The sequence below is a fragment of the Lagenorhynchus albirostris genome, chromosome 12 (genome assembly GCF_949774975.1).
Source record: "Lagenorhynchus albirostris chromosome 12, mLagAlb1.1, whole genome shotgun sequence".
Taxonomy (NCBI): domain Eukaryota; kingdom Metazoa; phylum Chordata; class Mammalia; order Artiodactyla; family Delphinidae; genus Lagenorhynchus; species Lagenorhynchus albirostris.
Genome location: NC_083106.1, coordinates 13,843,351 through 13,865,366, shown reverse-complemented (window position 1 = coordinate 13,865,366; position 22,016 = coordinate 13,843,351). Strand labels below are relative to the sequence as shown.

The following is a 22,016-nucleotide window of genomic DNA, read 5'->3' as shown; positions in this document are numbered from 1 at the left end:
AAGCATGTGTCTTGGGTTCTCTCACTTAATCCCCACAACAGTCCTCAGTGTGCCTGTCACCTTCATTTTAGAGCCGATGTAAATGAGGCACAGAAAAGTAAGGGAACCAGCTCGAGGTTATACAGCTAGCAAGGGGCAAATGAAGATTTCAACTCTGGTATTTTAACTCCCAGAACTTGAGCTTTATAAATAGAGTAAATTGGCCCCAAATCCACCACTAAAGGAGGAGCTCTAGCAGGAACTCAGGGTTCCAGAGTCCCCGCCTACTGTGCTCTCTGTTATGTTTTGTTGTTTGGTGACATAAATGAAGGGCATCCAGGCCATATTTATGTCACACGTATCTCACATATAGAAGCAAAGAAGACAATACTTGTATCCTAAAATACTGGGAGGTGAGTGGTTTCCTCATGTCTAAAATAAAGGCCTCTAACCATAAAGCTTCGCAGTATGACACAGATCATCAAGTCAGAATACGGATACGAGGGCATTTTGTTTTGAGGCAGTTGTACAATCGTGGGAAAGTAATTTAGTCTCTCTGGCCTTCAGTGTTCTCCTTTGAAAAGATGAAGATGCATTAACATCACAAAATCTTTTTGGTTCTAACAATTTATGAATTCAGCAGTGTCTGGAGAAGGAAGGGATAGTTACCCATGAGCTCTGGATTGAATCTTCCTTCAATACATCTTTTGCTTGACCTGAATATATGCCCTGGAAAACAATCCTCTCCACCTGTCACCCGTCTGAGTCATAACAGAAGCACAAAAGAGAGCTCCACGTTTCTTTATTATCTGGTGTTTAAATAAAATAAGGGAGATTTCTAACTGACTCTTTTTCTTTAGGAGACACTTAAAGACATTAGTGATGGGCAGATTTATGCATATAATTGATAGGAACAATCTGACTGACAGCGCTGAATAGCCCCTCTTTGTCAATTATTAGCTTCTTTGAACAATAAAGCCAAAGATCAAGGGCTACACACTGACTAGTCCACTCCTGAGAAAAGCTAGAAAGGTCACCATCCTTGGAATACGGGCTCAGATGCTGCAGAGTCTGTCGAAGGACATGGCGCATTTAACGGCATCAGAGCATTCCGTATTAAAATTTAATTAGCGTGTGCTTTCTAATGTTGAAGAATGCCAACCTGGGGAGAAATAATGGGCTGAGATAGAGACAAAGAGAACACACAGTTCTTAGTGAGCTTCCATGCAGTTGACTGCTCTTGGAAATGTCCAACTGTTCTACTGAAAAAAAATGCCACCCGCTTGGGGCAATTACCAAGGTTTCAATAAGCCCAAAGTTGCTTCCGCTTAGGGTAAGCCTGTTCTAGAGTTTCTAGTACTCACAGGTTAATGATACCAAGTAAAAGGGTACTTTTAATATTTAATCTACTGACCTAAAATCACGTAAGTTTCAAGTCTTGGGAAATTTGACAAGGGGAAGAACAAAGACATCTCACTGAGCCGTCACTCATCACTTTCCAATGGCCTTATTCCACAAATAGATGCAGTAGAGATGGTGTCGACAGAGAAAACTAAATGTGTGAACTTACTTAAGGAACTTAATCAGTGGGGATATTTCAGATAATCCTGTCCAGCAAAAACATGCTTATTCTCTACAAGTGAATATTTATTTTATTATCTTTCTCACTCATTCAAATTTGGGGGTAAATAATTGCCCAGGTGCTGTTTCATCTCTTTCCTAAAATACGTACAGTTGTGGGAGAAGATGGCTATAGGGGAGGGGGCCGCACATACGAACACACCACAGGAAAGAAAGTCTGGCCAAGGGTTGTGAGAAGCCTGAAGGGTGTGCACGTGGAGTGTGACTCATCTCAAAAATTTTACATCATCAAGGAAATAAAATGAGTTAATTCTGTGCATACATCATTTACACAAATGAAAAGACACTTTCAATTCATTTTGCTACTTGTTAGCAAACACTGGCAGTAGAAGAACAGAACTTTTTTGTCAGGAAACATCAGGTTGTCTACGATCGTGTTGCCTGTTCCTGTGTGAATGGTCTTTATTCCCTGGAAATGTGGTTCAGAAGACAAATTCCCAGGATCAACTTAGGATTTGCCTCTCTTTATTCCAAGATGAACATTCTGGCTGGTCCTAAGCTATCTCAGGCAACCCATGGTAGCCCAAGCCCTGGAACTGTTGTTTAAAGTACCCCACCCATTAGGAGCCCTAATGGAGGAGGAGTGGTTAACAAGCTAGGATCCAGAGTCAGAGAGACCTGGTTTCCAATTCTACATCTTCACACAGATGTAGAGAACAAACGTATGGACACCAAGGGGGGAAAGCGGCGGCGGGTGGTGGTGGTGGTGAGATGAACTGGGAGATTGGGATTGACATGTATACACTGATGTGTATAAAATGGATGACTAATAAGAACCTGCTGTATAAAAAAATAAATAAGATTGAATTTTAAAAAAATTCTACATCTTCATGCCTCTAATCCCTGGTGTCCTTGTCTGTAAAACTGGGAATGAACACGTTGGGAGGGTTAAATGAGGTAACAGATATACAACGCTTAGCATGCTGCTTAGAACACGCTAAGTGCTAAATAAATGTCAGCAACTTATCATTCTTATTTATCTGTATTATTAAAGCACGGGTGTGATGACTCATAACCTTAGGGATTTTGCTGGATTCAGCCTTTCCTTCCAAGGAAATATTCCTGATTTATAGCAGTGTTTTCAAAGAGGTGATGCATTTTCTAAGGTGTCTGACTTGGTCCCGGGAAACACTGGGAATGCAGACCTCAAAATATAAAAGAAACATAGTGGAGCCTTCCCCTATACCTGTCCTCAGCCGGGGTGTCCAGCCTGCCCCAGGGGCAAGGCTGTTTTAGGATGAGGTGCTTTGAGAGCTTTGAATAAATAAATCCCCAGGGTGGAGTTTGACAGAAAAGACTTAGAAAAAAAATTCCACAAGAAACTGAATGGTGTTTAGAGTTAGGCCCTGGTGTACATGCAAACCCCCACTGTGCCTGCTTAGATGTACTTGGCTCCCTTGAACACATTTTTAAATGAGGTCTTTTTTCCCTCCCTTTCAGTGTTTCAGCCAGTCATTTGCCACTTCTTATTCTGTCTCAGTTCTTTGTGCAGAAGGCACCAAAGACTAAAGATACCCAGAGGGGTTTTGCATTTTACGCTTCTCAGCTTTGGAATGAAGTTATCAATTCCCTCTCTTCAGACTACAGAGCAGTTATTCCTTTGCTTGGCTGGAAATTGGAGTAAAATCTTCCCATTTGTGAACTTCAACTAATCTATAGTAGAATTTTGAAGAGTTATTGGCTATCAGGTTAGCCAATTTTAAGTCAAAAGTAGAGAAAAAGTATCAGCTGGGCCATCATAAACATTGCTTCAAAAAGCATGAACCTTAAATAGGTTTAATCTCAAAAACTGTGGATAGGGGCTTCCCTGGTGGCGCAGTGGTTGAGAGTCCGCCTGCCGATTCACGGGACACAGCCTCGTGCCCCGGTCCGGGAAGATCCCACATGTCGCGGAGCGGCTGGGCCCGTGAGCCATGGCTGCTGAGCCTGCGCGTCCGGAGCCTGTGCTCCGCAGCGGGAGAGGCCACAACAGTAAGAGGCCCGCGTACCGCAAAAAAAAAAAAAAATTGTGTATAGTTATTATGAACGTATACTTTCAGATGTTTTTCAAATGTTTAGAATTTTAAGGAGTCTTGGGAAGCTCCTTGTAATTGATTTAGGGGATCTCTAGATTATGACATATTGCAAGTTTTTTATGACAGGAACCATATTGTATTAGTTTTGTGGGCCCAGGGTCTAAACATAGTAGGTGTTCTGTAAACACTGGCATCAATCCATATGTAGACTTAGAATATTATGTAAGAGAACACAGAACGGCAGCTGTAGAATCAATATGAAATATACAACAGGCAAGTAACTGATATTATTAATATTTGACTTTAAACCACTAAAAAAATATAAGAACCCTCCCTTCAAACTAATACCCAGTTTCTTTCAACTCAGCCTCTTTCCTCTCAGGAAGAATATATGCCTAAAATGTTCCCATTGCAGATCGCTGGGGTCAACATTCTCAACTGTTTGTGCTTTTGCAATAACCTTTCAAGTTTGCTGGACCAGTGCAAGATCAAACGCAAGGTCATCTCAAGTCTCAATGTAAAGGAACACCGTGACAGCCTGGATTGTGAGTGAAGTTAATTCTTTCCCAGCAGACTCTCCGTGTCATTGCCCACGTGGGCGCACCCCAAACAGAGGTGCCAAGGAGTTAAGAAGTCCAAGAATGTTCAACCACAACCCGTCTGCCAAGCTGTTTGCCGAAGTTGGCCATTCAGGTGAAGATTGTTTGTATTCCAGGTCCTGTAAGCAGCAAAGTGAACATCATGCTGTGTGCTCAGAAAGATGTTAATAACCAGTGCTGGACAGAGCGGAGCTGAAAGGCGCCTTGCGGATGTCACAGTGAGAACGTGGCTGTCCGAGCTGCAAAGCCCCATTAAGAGACAATATTGAAGCAGTTGGTGCCCTGAGAAACGAGGCCTTTGACATTTCAGAAGGCCGTGTGACTGTCTGAAAGAATCGGGGAAATCCGGGAACCGAGCTGTGGTTGCTATTGACATCGCATAACAACATAAGAGCTTTCTCCCTTCTCATCACCATCATTTATGTCAACCACAGAATGGCTCTCTGGTGTCCTTAAAGGAACGCTATGGGGACATGCCCCATCTCTGTTCACGGCACATCAGCAATTTGTGGTGAGCAGACGCACTACATAAAGCAGTGATCTGCCTATAGTACACGATGTCTTTTCTTGTCGGGGGCTAAGAAAAAAATCAGAGCACCTGGAGAAGCCCATCATTATCTTCAAAAATCCCTGTGACTTTTTCTCCATTCATGTTTCATTATTGATATTTTGTTATGGACAAAAAAAAAGCCCCACAAAATTGTCCTCAAACCAAACCAAAGGGAAAGAAAAAAAAAAAAAGCAAAACGTCGTAGAGGGAAGCTTAAAACCAGAAATCACATCAAAATCCGTTCTGCATTACTGCAGCTGAGTGGAAACCAGATGCAAAGGCCAGCCCCTTCCTCACACAGCTGGAAAGCTAAAACTATGACTCAGGGCTTGTTTACACTTCCTCATGCCCCACCCTCCTTCCAGGAATTGGGATTCCGGCTCAGTGGTGGTAAGTTTCCAGAGGGGCAAACTATTTTAACAGTGAACTGCTCATGATTGGAGTGAGGTAGTTGCTTCCAAGGACAGTATTTCCATTTTTAGAAAGTTGTCTGGGAAACATGAACTGATTAGCGGAAGGGCCAGGGAGCACAGACATCACACCGACAACGAAGAAGGCAAAGCACTGCTAACTGCAGAGACAGGGATTGTTGGAAGCCAGGCAGAAAGCAGAGTGGCAGCTGTGAGGCTCTCTGGAGGTCCCCGGGGGGCGGGGGCACTGACTGCTCTTGTTTCCAGAGTGAAAAGAGCTCGCCAAGTGTCAGGAAGGTGAGTGACTGAGTGTGCTGGCCGGAGAGAAATTTTAGGATAAGCAGAAGAGAGAAGGGGCTTAGAAATTTTAAGTAATACCAAATTAGGACTTGCCATTTTGAGAATCCAAAACCCACAATCTGGATAAAACACAAAAATAAAATAAAAAGCTGGGGGTGTTAGTATATTTTATTCAGATGTGTGGGTTCTGGGAATGGTAAAATAATTCACTGATCTATTACCTGACTCATTGTAAAATCTAGAAATAAAGAGGATGATAAAATTCTGCCATGAATCAAATTGCGCTGTGACATCAGTGACACCGAATCTTCACGAGCACACAGAATAAAATCCATTGGATGAAGAGTCCCAGATGGCCTAGGTACAGTTAAACAAAATTTTGATGGGGTCCAAATATTTTACGCTCTGAGATTTTCTTGTACTTTCCACTTAGAAAAGTCTCTTCCAATTTATTAGGCAAGGGCGTGGACCTAAATGAGTAGTTTCTCAACTACCCTGAGGCAGACCAGATATAGGCCTACCTAAATTCTGGACAATTTTCATCATCCTCTTGGAGTTCTAGAACAGTGTGGAAACCAGGAGAATAAGGTACCTGCTATGTGGACTGTTGACAGAGGGTCCAGGCTGTGAGAGACTACATTTGCCTCGTGGCTGTTTGCAATGAACAGGGGTAAAGAAAGAAGAATGTTCAGTCCAGGCAAATAAAGACAAGCTACTGATGAAAATTAAACTAAAAGTTCAGCAAAGGAAATACAAATCAAATGAAATGATCAGTACCCATGAATCAAGGAAACTGGCTTTTCTTTTGTTGAAGAAGTGAAATCAATTTACATCTATATTATACATCATTGAAGAAACACGGCGGTTTGCGCATTCACACCACAATGGGTATATTTCCCTCACATTTCATGGCAGAAACACAAATGACCTCTCCCTAGCCAAAGATCTCTGTATATTTACTTATAATAAATATAAAATTCAATACGCCGTGCCATGTATTTCAAATACACCTTACATATTTTTCATCTTCTAGAACAATATTAAAATTCTTGGTAGATTAAAAATAACGGCAGTGTGAGATTATTCTGTGTAGAGTGATGAAGACCCAACAAGTTAAGCACTCAAGTGAAATGAAGCCTAAAATTGGACTCGAAAAGCCAGTATTCCTTCACATTCTTAAACTAGGATCTATAGGAAACTAGTGAATGTAGTAAAAAACAATCCTAAAAAGATAATAACATTTATCAGCATAGAACTTAAGTGTTTATAACAAGAAAAGTACAAATGAAACCAATACTTCTAAAAACTAAGGAAAATGGAATGATAATAAAAATGAATATAATCATAAAGCCAGACCAAAAAAAGTAACAAAACGGAAAACAAGCTTCTAATTACACAGAGAAATCAAGGTAGAGAGGGTAGCAGGGGTCAAAGTGGTCTTTTTCTCCTCATTGTGCGCCAGTGAGACAGCCCCCCGACAGGCCTGGCGGGTGAGTCACCTTGAGTTGTTGCCACTCTGGGGGCAATGCGATCGCCCCAAACCTTCAAGACCACCTTCGGGAGTGTCTTTGCTTGAGGGTCAACAGAACCTCCATTTGTCTTATAAACTCAATGGTCTCATGAGATGCTTGCAGTTTTGTCCACCTCTGGCTGAGGCACCCTTTTAAGCGGAGCCTACTTTTTTTGGGTGGACTGTGGCGGAGGGGGTTTGAAGGGAGGGGCCCCCAAAGGGACGAGGGAGCACTGCTCTAGAGATGGCCCTGCGAGCACGAAAACTAATCTGCCTCCCTGCATACCAACCAAACGTTGAACCTGATTCTTTTGAAAAACAGAACTGCTCTTTCCATTCCTGAGTGCATGTGGGGAGGGTTTGAGGCAGGGCTGAGGAAACAGAGCTTCTCTGCGTCACTGTGTGACAACCCCACGTTGTAGGGGGACTCCTGCTTTGCATGGGGAGAGCCCGTGGACCCTGCGTGAGGTACCAAGACTGTCACGCCCCAGTGGTCCCTCCCGTGGGCCAACTGAAAATGACCAGTGGAAAGTTACCGTTTTCTGCCTGTTTGGGCTACTTCTTCCTGATGTAGGACTCACAGATCCTGAGGTGTCCAGTTCATCAGCAGAAGACCAGGAAGACAAATCCTACGTGGGAAATAGATTCTCTTAATGATTCCATGTCCCAGAGCCACGATGGCTTTGTGATCTGCAAGTACTTCCCACCCCATCCCTATCTATCCCTCAACCCATTCCCTGGGAAAAACAGAATCAGATGACCGCAGGAAGAACAGAACCTAATACTTCTGGTGCGTTGGGCTTTCCAGGTTGTGAGTTTGGCCCTTCTGGAAGATACGGGCAGAGCTTTGTTATTACTGGGCCGCTTGGAGTTTTATTATTTCTTAATGACATGGACGGGAGAATGGGTTGAAGTGAAGGGGGTAAAGGAATCTGCCTTACAGCTGCAGGGTGCTCAGGCTGGAGAGAAACCAAATCGTTTGTGTTAGAAACAAAAGATTGTCAGTCACCCAGGAGCCTGCCTTTTAGCATCAGAGAAACTGTATTGCTGCTGGTACCGCTGTTATTGTGAGTAGGTGGTTCTTTTGCCTGCAACATGTTTGTGTGTTCATAACAGATTTCACAATTGAATGTTTGAAATCTTACCTGTAAATGCATTTCTTAAAACCAACAATATTACCATGCAGTAAATTTAAAAATAAATAACAGATAAACAAATAGATAAACAAATAAAAGTGAACACTGAACATTTTGTATGATTTAACCGTCAGCTAAGGAGACTTCATACCTTCTAAGGTTTGAATATGAAACTCATATGCAACAATTGGTTGTGACCTACTCTCGCAGTGTTACTGAAAGCACATGAATTCTTAAATAAACTGGGTAAAATAAAATGCCACGGTAGTGGTGGTAATAGTGTCAGCAGTAACAATTACAGGAGGATTTTTGGATGTAACAGAATCAAAAGTAGTGTCCTATTGTAAAAGTTTTTGAGTTACTTTTTAATTTTGAGCCAGACTTATAAGAGCAGTGATTGAGAGGGGACACTCTAGTCTCACAAGTACTACATTCAGAGTCTCTAAAATGGATAAAGATGATGCTTGTTTGGTCTCCTGTAGGACATGCTACACAATGACGTCTGTTGAGAGCTTACCTGCTGACTGCTTGACATGTCTAATAACTTCTCCAGCTCCTTGATATGATGACTGACCTCCTTCAGGAGAAGTTTGAGCCGATTTCCAATCACATGCACTTTTTCTTTGGCTTCTAAACAGTCTGTGCCTTCAGCGTTCACCAATAGTTGGCGAGACATGTCTTGCAGTGAGGCCACTTTGAGCTGGGATTCCAACAGCTCATGCCTTATTTGCTACGAATATCATAAGAAATATTTTTCTAAGAATTTTCAATAATTCGAGAAAGTTCCAAAGGTGCACAATGACATCGCTTTAACTTAGTGGACAATTAGACCTGAGCATCAGAATGCTGTGCTCACACAAGGACGGATGCAGCAGCCCATGACATTTGGGAATCAGGGACCTCTGTTCTAATCCTGCCTCTGCCCAGATGTATCCTATAAGACCCCTGAATCTTTCTGATCTCAGTTTTCTCATTTGGTAAAATGATGACATTAATTCCTGCCGGGTCCACAGTAAGTATCACTGGAAGGTTCAAACTGGTGAATGTATGTTGAAGTATTTAAAATATAAAGTGTTATGCAAATGAGACATAAACTATTCTTTTAAAAAGAGAAGTAATACATTAACATATAAATATAGAAAAACTCAAGTATGTGGAGGTATACTCAGATATCTATTCAAGAGATTTAAAAAGATATATGGGTGATTCATCACTCACAACTTAAGGTCTGAGGTCAAAAGTCTAGTAAAAATTCAGCGGCATAGCTATTTCCTCCTGGTTTCTAAGACCTTTGTGATACTGAACTAAAAGCTGACAATTCTGTTAGGTCTGTGTGAGCGCTAAATGTTAAGAAAGAGCATTTTAAAAATACAGAAAGTGACAAAATGCAAATCATTTTCTCCTAATGGAACTCAAATATGCTTCTTTATCTTCTATAAAATCACTTAAGTACACCGTACATTATATTGTCCAAAGTTCTTTTTATAAGAATCTATACAGAAATCCTGTAAATTTCCTTTTGAATTTAATACTAGAAAAAGTTTCTTGCTCCTTGAGAATTGGTTTGTTTCCTTTTTGTCAGGTAATAAAAATCATTTAACTTTTCATGTTTCCCTTGTCTTAGCTTTCAGAAAACGTGGTGCTCAGGTTAGTGCTGAATCCGTACACTTAATTCTTCTTAAGAAGTCTTAACGGTCTCTATTCTAATTCCTTTAATTATCAGCCACCCAATATATTCTTGGGATGTAGATTCAACACATACAGTTTAAATTAAAAACAATTGTAGGGCTTCCCTGGTGGCGCAGCGGTTGAGAGTCCGCCTGCCGATGCAGGGGATACGGGTTCGTGCCCCGATCCGGGAAGATCCCACATGCCGCGGAGCGGCTGGGCCCGTGAGCCATGGCCGCTGGGCCTGCGCGTCCGGAGCCTGTGCTCCGCAACGGGAGAGGCCACAACAGTGAGAGGCCCGCGTACCGCAGAAAAACAAAGAAACAAACAAACAAAAAAAACCAAATGTAATCTGCCAAAGAGCTGCCTTGATAAAAACAAGCTAATTAAGATGAAGACCGTCTGAGATTTTTAGATGAGCAATGGCTTTAGAACCAGATTCTAAAGCTAATAGATATCATCTTCTATGTGCATGTTTGCTTCACAGAGATGGGAAATCATGAGGGGTAAAGAAAGACTAAGAGATTATAATGTAAAAAGTAAATAAGTAGTACCAACTATAACATAACCAGATGCTGTCCAAGTCCACACGTCTTACCGTAAGCTGTTTGAGATGGTCCTGAAGTATCTCTGCATCAAGGTTAGAATCAACCGGCACAATTTCATTTTTCCTTCTGTCAATGTTCTCAAGCATAAGAAGCAAACCATGACTCATTTCATGGAAATCCTAAAAAAGACATGGAGCGTAAAATCATTTTGAATGAGATATTTTTCTTTCCCTCATAGCTTAAATATCCATGCTTTACAATTCCTATCGTTGGTTTTAAGATCTTATACACAACTCCTTTCTAAGGAAGGCACTAGAGCTGTCGTAATTATCTGAGTTCATGCTCTTACCAAAAGCATCTAATTTATCACTCGAGGGAAAAACCAGACATAAGGAAAATTGGAATCAAAATGCTTAATTTCTAGGGCTATAATACTACGTAGAGGGAAGCAGCTCTGCTCCTCTATCTTCCTCCTGTATTCAAATCTTCCCATCTTTGAAGGCCTAAATTCAATCCCATCTCTCCACGCGTCCAAGTGTTCACTTATTCAAGGTATAGTTACAGAAGATCTCCAACGTGGGAGGCGCTGTACTGGGAGGCAGTGCAGGGGTGAAACCACAGCTTGGGTACCTGCTTTCAAGGAGCTATTGTTACTCCTGGGGCACCTATAATCCTGGGCAACAGGCTTCCCATCCTGCTCAGATTATAACCCAAACTCCTGGCCAGGACCCACCAAGCCCTGCATGATCTGCTTCCTGACCACCTCCCAGATCTTTCTCATCCCTTCCTTCCTCTCCGACTACTCTCTGATCACACTGGCCTTTCTTCTGTCTTTGAAGACACTAAGTCCTTTCCCGCTTCTGGGACTTGCCATCTGCTTGACCTCCTTCATGGCAACATCTTTCCAAGAATCAGCTCAAACATCCATAGAACTTCCCCAATCACCTCCGCAAAGTGCTTTTTTCGTTACCCTTATCATCAACATCTGTGAGTAGCTTGGTTAAACATTTATTTGCATTTTTATTGTCTGTCTTCCCCAACAAAAGCAGAGGCTGGGCTGTATCCTGCCTGCCTAGTGCAGTATCTGTAAACACCTGGCAAATAATTGTGGTCTGAATGGATGAGTAAAGATTTGTAATGCTCACTTGGATGTCCAAGAAATGTCTTTCTATGTGGTCAGAAAATACTGAATAAAGAATGAGTCGAAGGAGGAACGGTGAGGCTGAGATAAACGTGTGGGAATAGTCTCTTGTTAGCTGTAAAGAAGTGGGGTCTTTGAACTCCTGGTCACATGTACAAATTCTCCAGTAAAATGAAAGCTTTGGGCACAAAGTTATCTCACTCAAATACTGACTTTGGAGAGTAACTGCATCCCCCTAGTGATCTGGATAAATCGAGTCACGGACTCAGCTACACTGGAAATGTTTGACTTCAGAGCACGGCCGGCCCAAAGCCCCACAGACCTGACACTGCATCAGCGCGTCCTGGAGAAGGCCCCGCCATTCCTCCACCAGGGAGCACACGCGGTCCCAGCGGCCATTCATCTGGGACAAGCGACCCGGCAGATCCTGGCTCTCCTCACTGCCAGTCTGAGTGAACTCGGAGCTGCACAGGTTGATGGAGAGGATGATGGCCTTGTGGTGGTCCACAGCTTTCTGGAGCTCCTGCAAAGAGAAAGGAGAACAATCAAACAAGGAAAATAACAATAACAATACTAAAGAAAAATAGTCTAAGACCTTTGGACATGCTTCACCCAAATTAAAAGATCCATTAATTAACACCGGCCTTAGCAGGATGGCTGGATGATACAGTGGGTGCACACCACTGGGAACCACACTGTAGTTAAAAGAGATGGATCAGATGTGTACTTGACGATGCGAATGAATCTTCAGAAAATATGGTATAAAGTGAAGGAGAAACAGATTTATATGGGTGACAAAACAGCATGTATGTAATTTAAAATACATGTGCACACACAAATCCACATTTTTCATGAATATGTATGGAAAAAGAGTATGTGTTAAAATTTCAGAATGGTTGCCATGGCTTTGAGGAATTGGGATTAAGAAACAGTGGGGGAGGGCTTCCCTGGTGGCGCAGTGGTTGAGAGTCCGCCTGCCGATGCAGGGGATGCGGGTTTGTGCCCCGGTCCGGGAAGATCCCACATGCCGCGGAGCGGCTGGGCCCATGAGCCATGGCCGCTGAGCCTGCGCGTCCGGAGCCTGTGCTCCGCAACGGGAGAGGCCACAACAGTGAGAGGCCCACGTATGGCAAAAAAAAAAAGAAGTTTGAGCATCTGTGGGGAAGACTCATTTCACTGTTTGAAAATTTAAAACAAAACAACTAAAACAAGTCAGAAATACAGCACCCCAAAAGAAACAGCATACAGAGAAACCAGGGAGAAACAAAGGCAGTTAATCCTTGAGCCTGGAGGGCCCGGTAGCCCTCCTCTTCTGAGGAAGAGCACAGCTTGACGTTCTCCAAACAAAAAGGCAGGACCAAGAGACCTATTAAGAAGAAACCGAGCTCTCCATCCACAGTATGTTTACAAAAGTCTCCACATATCAATGCATTTCAACAGCTGGGCTGAGAAGGATTTTTAAGATCTAGAAAGGGAGTTAAAAGAGGTTATCTTGTGCACTACACCCGTCCAGGTCAAAATCAAATGCAAACGTCACGTGTTTTACTGCGATTACTCCACGGGTTTTGTTTGCTTGGATTCATTTCACCGAAAATTGCTTCTGCCACTATTATAATCTATTTCAGAAGTTCTGCTGATTCCGGAATGTCAAGTGGCTTCCTTGGGTCTCCATAAACGCACACGTATACGATCTGGGAGGGGACTCCTCTCCAGCTCTAGATATAGACTTGTAGGACCCTGGACATAGCTGTATTTCCTTTAAAAGAGGTTAATTAGGTCCCAGAGGTACCTGGATGTTTCATGAAACTTTAATTGGTCATTTCTTAGCTACCAATTCATTAAATCATGACTATTTTCATGGGGCTGGTTCTGCAACGCAGTCCAGCTCTCAACCCTTCCAAGCCTTCCTATAAACACTCTGATCTGGGGTGGCTGGGGAAGCGTTCGTGTCCGTTTGTGCTGACCATTCCCCCGCTGCTGTGTGACCGCACAACAGGCCAGGGCTAGCGGTTTCATCTGACCGGGCACGCCACGTGGCAGCGTTCTGTCCGGCGCTGCGGGAAAGGCCAAGGGTAGCTACCTTGAGCTTTTTGATCTGAAGCGCGATGGGCTGGATATCAGTGCTGCGCTGCCGGCGCTGAAGCTGTTCCAGGTCCTCCTCCGTCTCCTGCAGCCAGGTCAGCACGCGGCTCAGGTCCGAGTGAAACTGCTGCCGCCTCTGGGGATTCTGTTTCCTCCTCAGCTCCTTGCTCAGGGCCTGCGCCTGGAGGAGCTCCCAGCGGTCAATCACACCTGGCAAGACAGCACACGCACAGGATAGCGAGGGATCATCCTCCACGGAGAACGTTTAGGAAGTGTTTGAAACCTACATGAGTGGCTAACTTTAAAACAGCAACAGAAAGAAAGTAATGCCTCTGGGCATTTCTGTTGCCATCAGCTGTAAATAACAGTATGGTGGGGCTTCCCTGGTGGCGCAGTGGTTGAGAGTCCGCCTGCCGATGCAGGGGACATGGGTTCGTGCCCCAGTCCGGGAAGATCCCACATGCCGCGGAGCGGCTGGGCCCGTGAGCCATGGCCGCTGAGCCTGCGCGTCCAGAGCCTGTGCTCCGCAACGGGAGAGGCCGCAGCAGTGAGAGGCCCGCGTACCGCAAAAAAAAAAACAAACAAAAAGAACAGTATGGTGACTGTATTTTTCTATCTGCATTTTTAATGATAATGGAGAAAAGATATTAACTACGTAAGATTTAACATTGTAAGGAGCTTTAAGAAGTAATAAGCATGAAAGTGGGTGAAGATAACATTCAACTCTTGGTTTCCTTCTGCAGGAAAGCTCTGAGAGTGTACAGAGCACACACAGAAGATTCCTGACTAGTGATTAGAGACGGTGCCTTAAAATACATGGGACATGGGAAAAAAACCACTGTGATTATTTTCACCTCCCGCTCTGTCCCCAGAGATCATTGTAACATGGAGGAAAGTTCTCAGGATAGACCAGTGTAGAATGAGGTCAGTGGCACAGTGGAACTCGGGGGCAACGAGGTGCTTCGAGATCTTCTATTTCACTCACCAGCTGTTTGGGTTTCGGTGCTATTCAGGTTAACAAAGCCTGGAAAATGCTCCTCTTCCTCTGTCAGTTTGTGTTCCAGTCTTTTCACTGAGTCTATACTGCCGCTGCATTCACCCAGCAGTTTCATCTGTTTAGATACAGAAAAGAGGTCCCCCGTCACAAAATACTCAAATTGTCATGAGTGCAAGAACTCCTGGAGAAAATATCTTTGGAGTTCCTCAAAAAGGGCAGTAGCTGTGCGCTACTTCTCTATAAAGAGTAAGCCGCTCTGCTGAAAACAAAAAAGTCAAGTTCAAAAACATGCTTCTTAAACATGTGACACATTCATGTTTACATAAAGCAATGCCTTAAAGATATACTTGGCACACGTGGTTTTGCATAAGTCTCCAAAATTTCTTTTAAAATTTATGAATCAAAACAGACTACACCGATCTGGGATTTAACACTCAGAGCCCCCAGCTGGCAATACAATATATAGTTTTCGGCAAGCTGCCCTTTTTCTTCAACTGAAGGGCGGGAAGAGTAATATTACCACAAATCTCAAAGGGACATTTATTTGTATTAAAATACTTAAAAGAATAAAACAATATTAAAGCCAGCTGTTTCACGAGAAAATTTAAGAAATGGTTAATAGATACTAAGGGAATAAATTCTAACATCAGAAGAAAAGCTTCCAACTCCGTGTTTAATATCACACACAGTATTCAAAGATTAAAAGAACAAAATAATTTCAAGACACTCCTGCTATACTGATCAGAACGTTTTCTTTCAAAGCCTTTAACAAATTACATTGCTATTAAGTTACTTTGATTGCTTTTGATTGGTGTTAAGTATAACCTCAGTGATGTCAGCATGCTCATTGCGAAATTATATTTTTAAAAAAGAGGTTTCACTATGATAGAAGTCAGTAAAATAGGCCAAACTGGACAGAAAGTAAGCTCATGATTAATTAGTCTTCTGTGACTGTGAGGATATTAACGTTAGCGGATATAACTAGCATGGTTCTCTCTCCTGGTTTCAAAAAAGCAGTACGTGGGTGTTGTCTTTAGGCTTAAGGAAATTAATTTTTCTTTCCTTTTACAGAGCGGTCTTTTGGGTATGGAAAGAAATGATATGAGGCATAGAAGAGATTTACTTTCAAATCCTCTTGCGTAAGTATGTGTAGGAAAACAGGTAATTCTCTGAGAAAAGTTATTCGGTCAGTAACCTAAGCAGAGCAAATGAAGTTATTGCTTTACAAAAAGCTTCGACTATGGAACTGGTAATACACACACTCTCTTGCCATCTTTTCCCCAAATCTCTCTTGTTAGTCAGAACCGTTTTCTCCAGAATGAACATACAAATAACAGAGCATTAAAAAAGTCCCAAGATCATCAAGTGACTCAAGACACCTAGGAAGAGAACTCAAACAATTCCGTGTTAGTAATCTACCAGCTAAACTCTGCGGCTCCAAGGATATCCTTGGTCAGAAAATCACCAGCTGAGTTTGGAAAAATGCCGAAGCCCTTTCCAGAGCCAAAGCATTTGGTTGCTTTCAATAAAATGGATTTCACTCAGTTCTCCGTGTAAAGGACCAGGCTGGTCATTAGGGTGATCAGTGGGTCTGAGCACAGACCAGTTTTGCTCAAAAGGTAATCGATTAACAGGGCTTTGTTTCGCACACACATGAGTTCAAGGGCAGCTTGGTACATGGAGAGCCCACACAACCCTCGTGCCACAGATGGACTGTTCTTTGTCACACGATTGTGATTACCAGGTATGTGTCAGGATCACGAGGGTCCGGATACTCACATAGCCTCTGTAGCTGGAGTCTAGCTCTGGTCCTGCGGGAGTTTTGCTGTGGATAATATTCTCCATTTGCTGCATCTGAAAGTGGCTGTCATCCAGGGCTTTGCCCAGTTGTTGGATCTGTGACTCCAAGGTGCTAGGATCCCCTGCAGTGTCGACCATAAGAATCTTTACAAGCTTGACACTCAAGGAGATGGTTAAGAAATTCTACAGCTAAGGCAGTAGAGAGATGGTACGTGTGTGGGTAATCATAGAGCACATTTAGTACCGACATGGTGGTGGGTTAGGAGTTCGAATTACCAGACCAATGAATGTGCTTGACCAAGAGTCCAAGCAGACTGGGTGTTGCAAAAGGGGCCTGTGGGGGGTTCTAACAGCCCGTGCTTCTGCTCCCTCTTCTGGCTCATCCCCTGAAAACTGCGTGTTGTTAGCGTTCTAAAGACCTCAGGTGGTGGCTTCTGCTCCCCAGTAACTAGGAGGCAGTTACATCTCAGGCTCCCTCTGCAGTCACTTATCAAACAGAAAAAGACACACCCTCTAATTTTCCTTTCTGCATCTCAGTAGAAGATAGTGCCTCTGAAGTCCCAGGTGGCTGCATTGTTCACTTAAGGTGGGACTTCAAGGGAACCAAGAAAAGACTAGCTCAGGATGGGTACGTGTGGAGGTACCAAACTAGCAACGGCTTGCTTTTGTATGGTAAATCTCTGTACCTCCCTCTCAAATTTGTTCTAAAACTTAAACTGCTTTTAAGAAATAAAATTATGCAAAATAAAAAAAGATTAATAATGAAAAAAAAATCAGGAGAAAGCTAAGATTTTACCATTTCCATCCAGGTATGTTCTCACTCACAGCGTAGAACTTCTAGCTCATCTCCTCTGAGAGATGTGACATCCTTTTGCAAAATTATTGTGTGTGTGTGTGTGTGTGTGTATTACAGTCTTTGAATTCAACAAGAACATTGATCATCAGAGTGAAGCTAGCACAGGGTGAAAGCAGAATAAATATTAGTAAGCTTTATTAATTGTTTTTTGGAAAAAAGACCTTCTAAATACACCTGGAAGAGGTTTCTCACTGGGAATCACTCAGGCAGTAACCATTTCAGTAATGCTACCTTACTTCCTGTCCTTTGCTTTTCTGCAAAAACCAAAGTGTAAACGAATAAACTCACAACTCAATATCCTATCACTGTGGTCAAACCCTATTCTCTCCAATGTCCTCCAGATTACTGACCCTGAGCTACAGTTTGTCTAGAGCAACATTAAGCAAAACGGGTTCCATTTTCCTTTCTTTAAGCCTTCTTGTTTCAGGAATAGTTCTGTCCTTAAAGGAAAATCTAATTCTTTTTTTTTTTTTTTGAAAATCTAAGTCTTAAGATACTGTGGAATACATTCTCATGTCAAATTGCTTTATGGGGTGGTAAGACTTATTAAACTAAAAGTATAATATTTTAGAGCTGAATATCTGATTTCACCCCTTGTCTTATATGGGACTCCTGAGATCAGGAGGATGAATGGTGGGCCTGAGGCCACACATATAGGCTGGTGGACTTGGGACCAGATCCTCGAGCCCTGATTCCTCAGCCAGAGGTGGGTCTGCAAGCCCTCCTCGAAGTCAAGCAGCCAGACCTGCTACAACCAAGCAGGGCGCTAAAGCACCAGTGCTAAGACTAGTGTTTCCATCTCCTATTTTCTGCCATTAATGGGCATCATAGGTTACACGTACTGAGAGTGATTACCATTTAGCAAGCTGAGCAGTTGTTTTATTGCACTTGATTATTGGAATGTTATTCTTGGTGTCGATCAACCAAATGTTTTGGTTTTCGTTTCTGAGACAGCAGTCAGAGAGGAAGTGCTGCCTCAACATGCTTTTCGCACAGAGCTGTGAGAGGTACAGTAGATGTGCTGGGAGAGAAGGAGGCTTGTTACAGGTGAGGGACAGAGGTGCACTTTAGCTTTTGGTGCCTACCAGAGGGATTTCTGATTGCACTTTCTGTGAGTTTAACATAGGCCTCGGGACTTTCGGGGATCGTTACATCTGCAAAAAGAGCACACAGTCTAAGTTGACAGCTAAGGTCTGGAAACCTTGATTCGCGGATGGCAGGAAAATAACTTTCTTAGGGAAAAAAAGGAAGTTAGTCATCCTTGGTAGATAACTCTTGAACATACAGAGAAGTCTGAGTACGATCACCAAAGGGTTCCTGAAATAAATCATAATAAGGGCTCACGTTGATTGTTTTATGAGCCAGGTGCTGTTCTAGGCACTCGTTTATCCTCACAGAAACCCTACAGGGTGCATGGAAGTGTTATTCTCATTTTATTGATGAGAAAACTGAGGTTCAGGGGAATGAAGTTACTCATCCAAGTTTCAACAGCTAGTAGTGACGTAACTGGGATTTCAACCAAGACAGTCAGGTTCTAGAGCAGCACTGTCCAATAGAAATAACATGGGCCACGTATATTATTTTAAAGAGTCTAAGGGCCACAATGAAAAAGTAACGAGAAAGGGATGAAAATAATTTTAATACTTAATTTTACTAAACCGATATACCCTAATTCTAACATGTCATCAACATAAATCGTATTACGCATATTTTACATGCTTTCCTTTGTGCTAAGTTTTTGAATTTTGTGTATTCGTGAAAGTGCATTTGACATAGCAAATCTCAGTCTGCATGGTCACATTTCAGTGTTCAGCTGTCATACGTGGCTGAGGGCTACATATTGGACAGTTCTGCTTTAGATGCAAAATGCCTAACTATTAGGTTGTACCATAAAAACAAAATAGAAACGAGAGAAATCATTTTCCTTTTAGACAGTGTCATACCCTTGGGGATCCAAATGTGAACCATCAGAAACAAGCAGAAATTCTCTTTTAGAGAATGTGTGACATGCGTTTACAAGCGCTACAAATTGGCCTCTGATTATTGATTCTATTCTTACTCACCTTCCTTACAATGCTCCTCTTCCTCTGTCCATCCCTTCACTATATGTGTTTCTTGAAGTTTCATACTTCTTGTATCCCTTCATACACTCTTCCTGTGCGATCTCCTTCCTTCCCTTGGTGACCACTATGTGGAAAACTACCTAACTGGCATTTCCGGTTCCTGAATTTCAGATCCATGCATCCATCTACTGCTGGCTTTTTCCCCTGGCATAGTCTACAGCATCTCAAGTTCAGGATGTGCACAGAGGGACTCGTCACCTGCCCCTTTCTCACTGCTCTGCCCCCGTGGCTCCACAGACACCCAGAACATTCTCTCCTGCTCATGGCCCTCCGAGTCTAGGACCACCTGCATCTTTCACCAAGATGCCCAAGCCAGAAAATCACTTCAATCCCAATTCAATCAACCATCAGTTATGGAGGAGCCGTCTTATGATTTCTCATAGCTCTTCCATTCTTTCTATTCCCCGTGCTGCTTCCTTAGTTCAGGCCACCATCACATCTGTGTCCTGGATTGTAAAACAATTCCTTCTGGACTCTCTTTCAATGTGCCCTTCTCTAGATAGTATTGAGACAGGTTCTTTGGAAATATGCATCGGGACTTCCCTGGTGGCGCAGTGGTTAAGAATCCACCTACCAATACAGGGGACATGGGTTTGATCCCTGGCCGGGGAAGATCCCACATGCTGCGGAGCAACTAAGCCCGTGCGCCACAACTACTAAGGCGGCGTGCCACAACTACTGAAGCCCACGCGCCTAGAGCCCGTGCTCCGCAACAAGAGAAGCCACTGCAATGAGAAGCCCGTGCACCACAACGAAGAGGAGCCCCCGCTCTCTGCAACTAGAGAAAGCCTGCGCGCAGCAACGAAGACCCAACGCAGCCAAAAATAAATAAATAAAATAAATAAATGTATTAACAAAAAAAAAGAAAAAAAAAGAAAATATGCATTTGATCACATTGCCTCCCTCCTCAGAGCCCTGCTGTGGCTCTCCATGGCCTTCATGATAAAAACCAAACTCCTTTCCATGACGAACAGGTTGCTTTATGACCAGGTCCTGGTTTGCCTTTCCACCTCCTCTTTGTTCATTCCATGCCTCCCAGTCTACAGCCTTGTCATTCTGGACAAACTCCAGGTGACCAGAAGCGCGGAGGCTAATCATAAATCCAAGATGGGCACGCTTTCCTTTCTTGCTCTGAACATTGCTGTGTTCTCCTGACCAACTCCTATTCATCCTTCAGGTCTCAGCTCAAGTCTCTTCCCTAAAGCCTCTCCTCAAAGCGCCAGCTTAGTCATCCCGGGCTGTGCTTCTACGCCACCATGTGTACGCTGCTATCCTCGTGCCAAACATTTCACACAGCCGTTTCTTACTTGTCTGTGTTCCACACTAGAGTGTGAGCTCTTTGAGAAGAAAAGGAACTGTGTATTTCCAGTACTTATAAAGTGCCTGTCGTGTAGTGAGAACATAAGTATATGTGGGATAAATCAGTGGCCACAACGCCAATTTTATATTTGTGAATCATGTTAATATCTAATTATTCATTTGTGTATAAGTTCCCCTAATGGGAGAAGGCAGATGATTCTGCTCGGCACACGGATTTCCAGTACAGTATCCACTCCTTTTTATTTTCTTTCAAGCTAGCATATAGGAGGAGCTCTTTCTTACCTGACAGACCAACAGCTCCCCTGAGATAGAAATCTTTATCTTCCTGACCCTCTTCATCCTCAGAGGGCAGAGTTCTGGACACAGCAGACTCCAGGTCACGACTGAGGTCATAGTCATGGTCCCACTCCAGAGGGATGGAGTCCACACTGGCTGGGGTGTCTCGCCCGGACCTCTCGCCCTGGAGGGGCTGGGCGAGTGAGAGGGAGGGGTTGGAGGCGGGCTGGGGGGAGAGCGCGCTGTCCGCGGAGGTGTCGCGCCAGTGGAGGTCCGACAGAGCTGCAGCCTCCTCCAGCTCCAGCTCCCGGTCAGAGAGGTCGTGCTCGTCATCTGGGAGCTAGAAACGCAGTCAAGCCAGCCCTGTTACCGCAGCGCTCAGCTGACCCCCTTCCCACTCTGTGCTCCGCCTTTCACCAAATCTCAGCACTCAAGCTTATCGGGACCACATTCCTACCTCGCTGGGGGTAATTTTAAACTTCCTATCATCAAATAAATAAGTATCTTCTGATAACTTTTTTAAATGTCTTATACATGAATCTAGTAAATTCTCAGTTTTATCATGGAAAAATGGAAATAATATTAAGACCTACTTCAAAGAATTGATATAAGATTAAATAAAATGTAAATAAAGGCAACCTAGTACCTAATCTGCAACACAGTAAGTACAGAATGGCACATATCAGGAACAAAAGGGAATTACTAATAAAACCTTAGCTGGTCCTTTTATACCTTATAGTCCAGATACAAAATATATTTTATCACAGAAGATTCCAAATATTCTAATAATAGCATCTTGACCACGAGATGTGATTATGGTAGCAATTAGGGAAATGGAAGAGAAAAAAGAAATTCAACTAAACAACCTCATCAATTGAGCCACTGTTTACATTGCTCACTTTCATTCCCTTGTTTCTTCTAGAAGCTTTATCTTCCATGGAAGATGTGTACCAAGTACGCTTCTAAGCTCTTTGTATGTATAATGTTAACTCATCGTGCTCAAAGCAATCCTTTCTACAAGGTAGGTACTGTTATTAAACCAGCTTTACAACTGAGGAAACCAAG

The 22,016-nt window shown here is 43.1% G+C and overlaps 1 protein-coding gene across 2 annotated transcripts in view; it reads right to left on the bottom strand.

The window, feature by feature from the left end:
• Positions 1–22,016, bottom strand: part of SYNE1 (spectrin repeat containing nuclear envelope protein 1) — a 456,320-nt gene that overhangs the window by 2,180 nt on the left and 432,124 nt on the right. Inside the window, exons 8-17 of one of the 2 annotated variants that reach the window (XM_060168001.1) lie at positions 20,958–21,291; positions 18,318–18,386; positions 16,356–16,498; positions 14,565–14,691; positions 13,578–13,789; positions 11,820–12,020; positions 10,407–10,535; positions 8,658–8,870; positions 7,541–7,633; positions 6,087–6,145 (exon numbers count right to left, since the gene is read on the bottom strand). In XM_060168001.1, coding sequence (XP_060023984.1) covers positions 6,087–6,145; positions 7,541–7,633; positions 8,658–8,870; positions 10,407–10,535; positions 11,820–12,020; positions 13,578–13,789; positions 14,565–14,691; positions 16,356–16,498; positions 18,318–18,386; positions 20,958–21,291 — 1,580 coding nt within the window. The remainder of the gene's footprint in view (positions 1–6,086; positions 6,146–7,540; positions 7,634–8,657; positions 8,871–10,406; positions 10,536–11,819; positions 12,021–13,577; positions 13,790–14,564; positions 14,692–16,355; positions 16,499–18,317; positions 18,387–20,957; positions 21,292–22,016) is intronic. The other variant, XM_060168000.1, reaches the window with a different exon arrangement.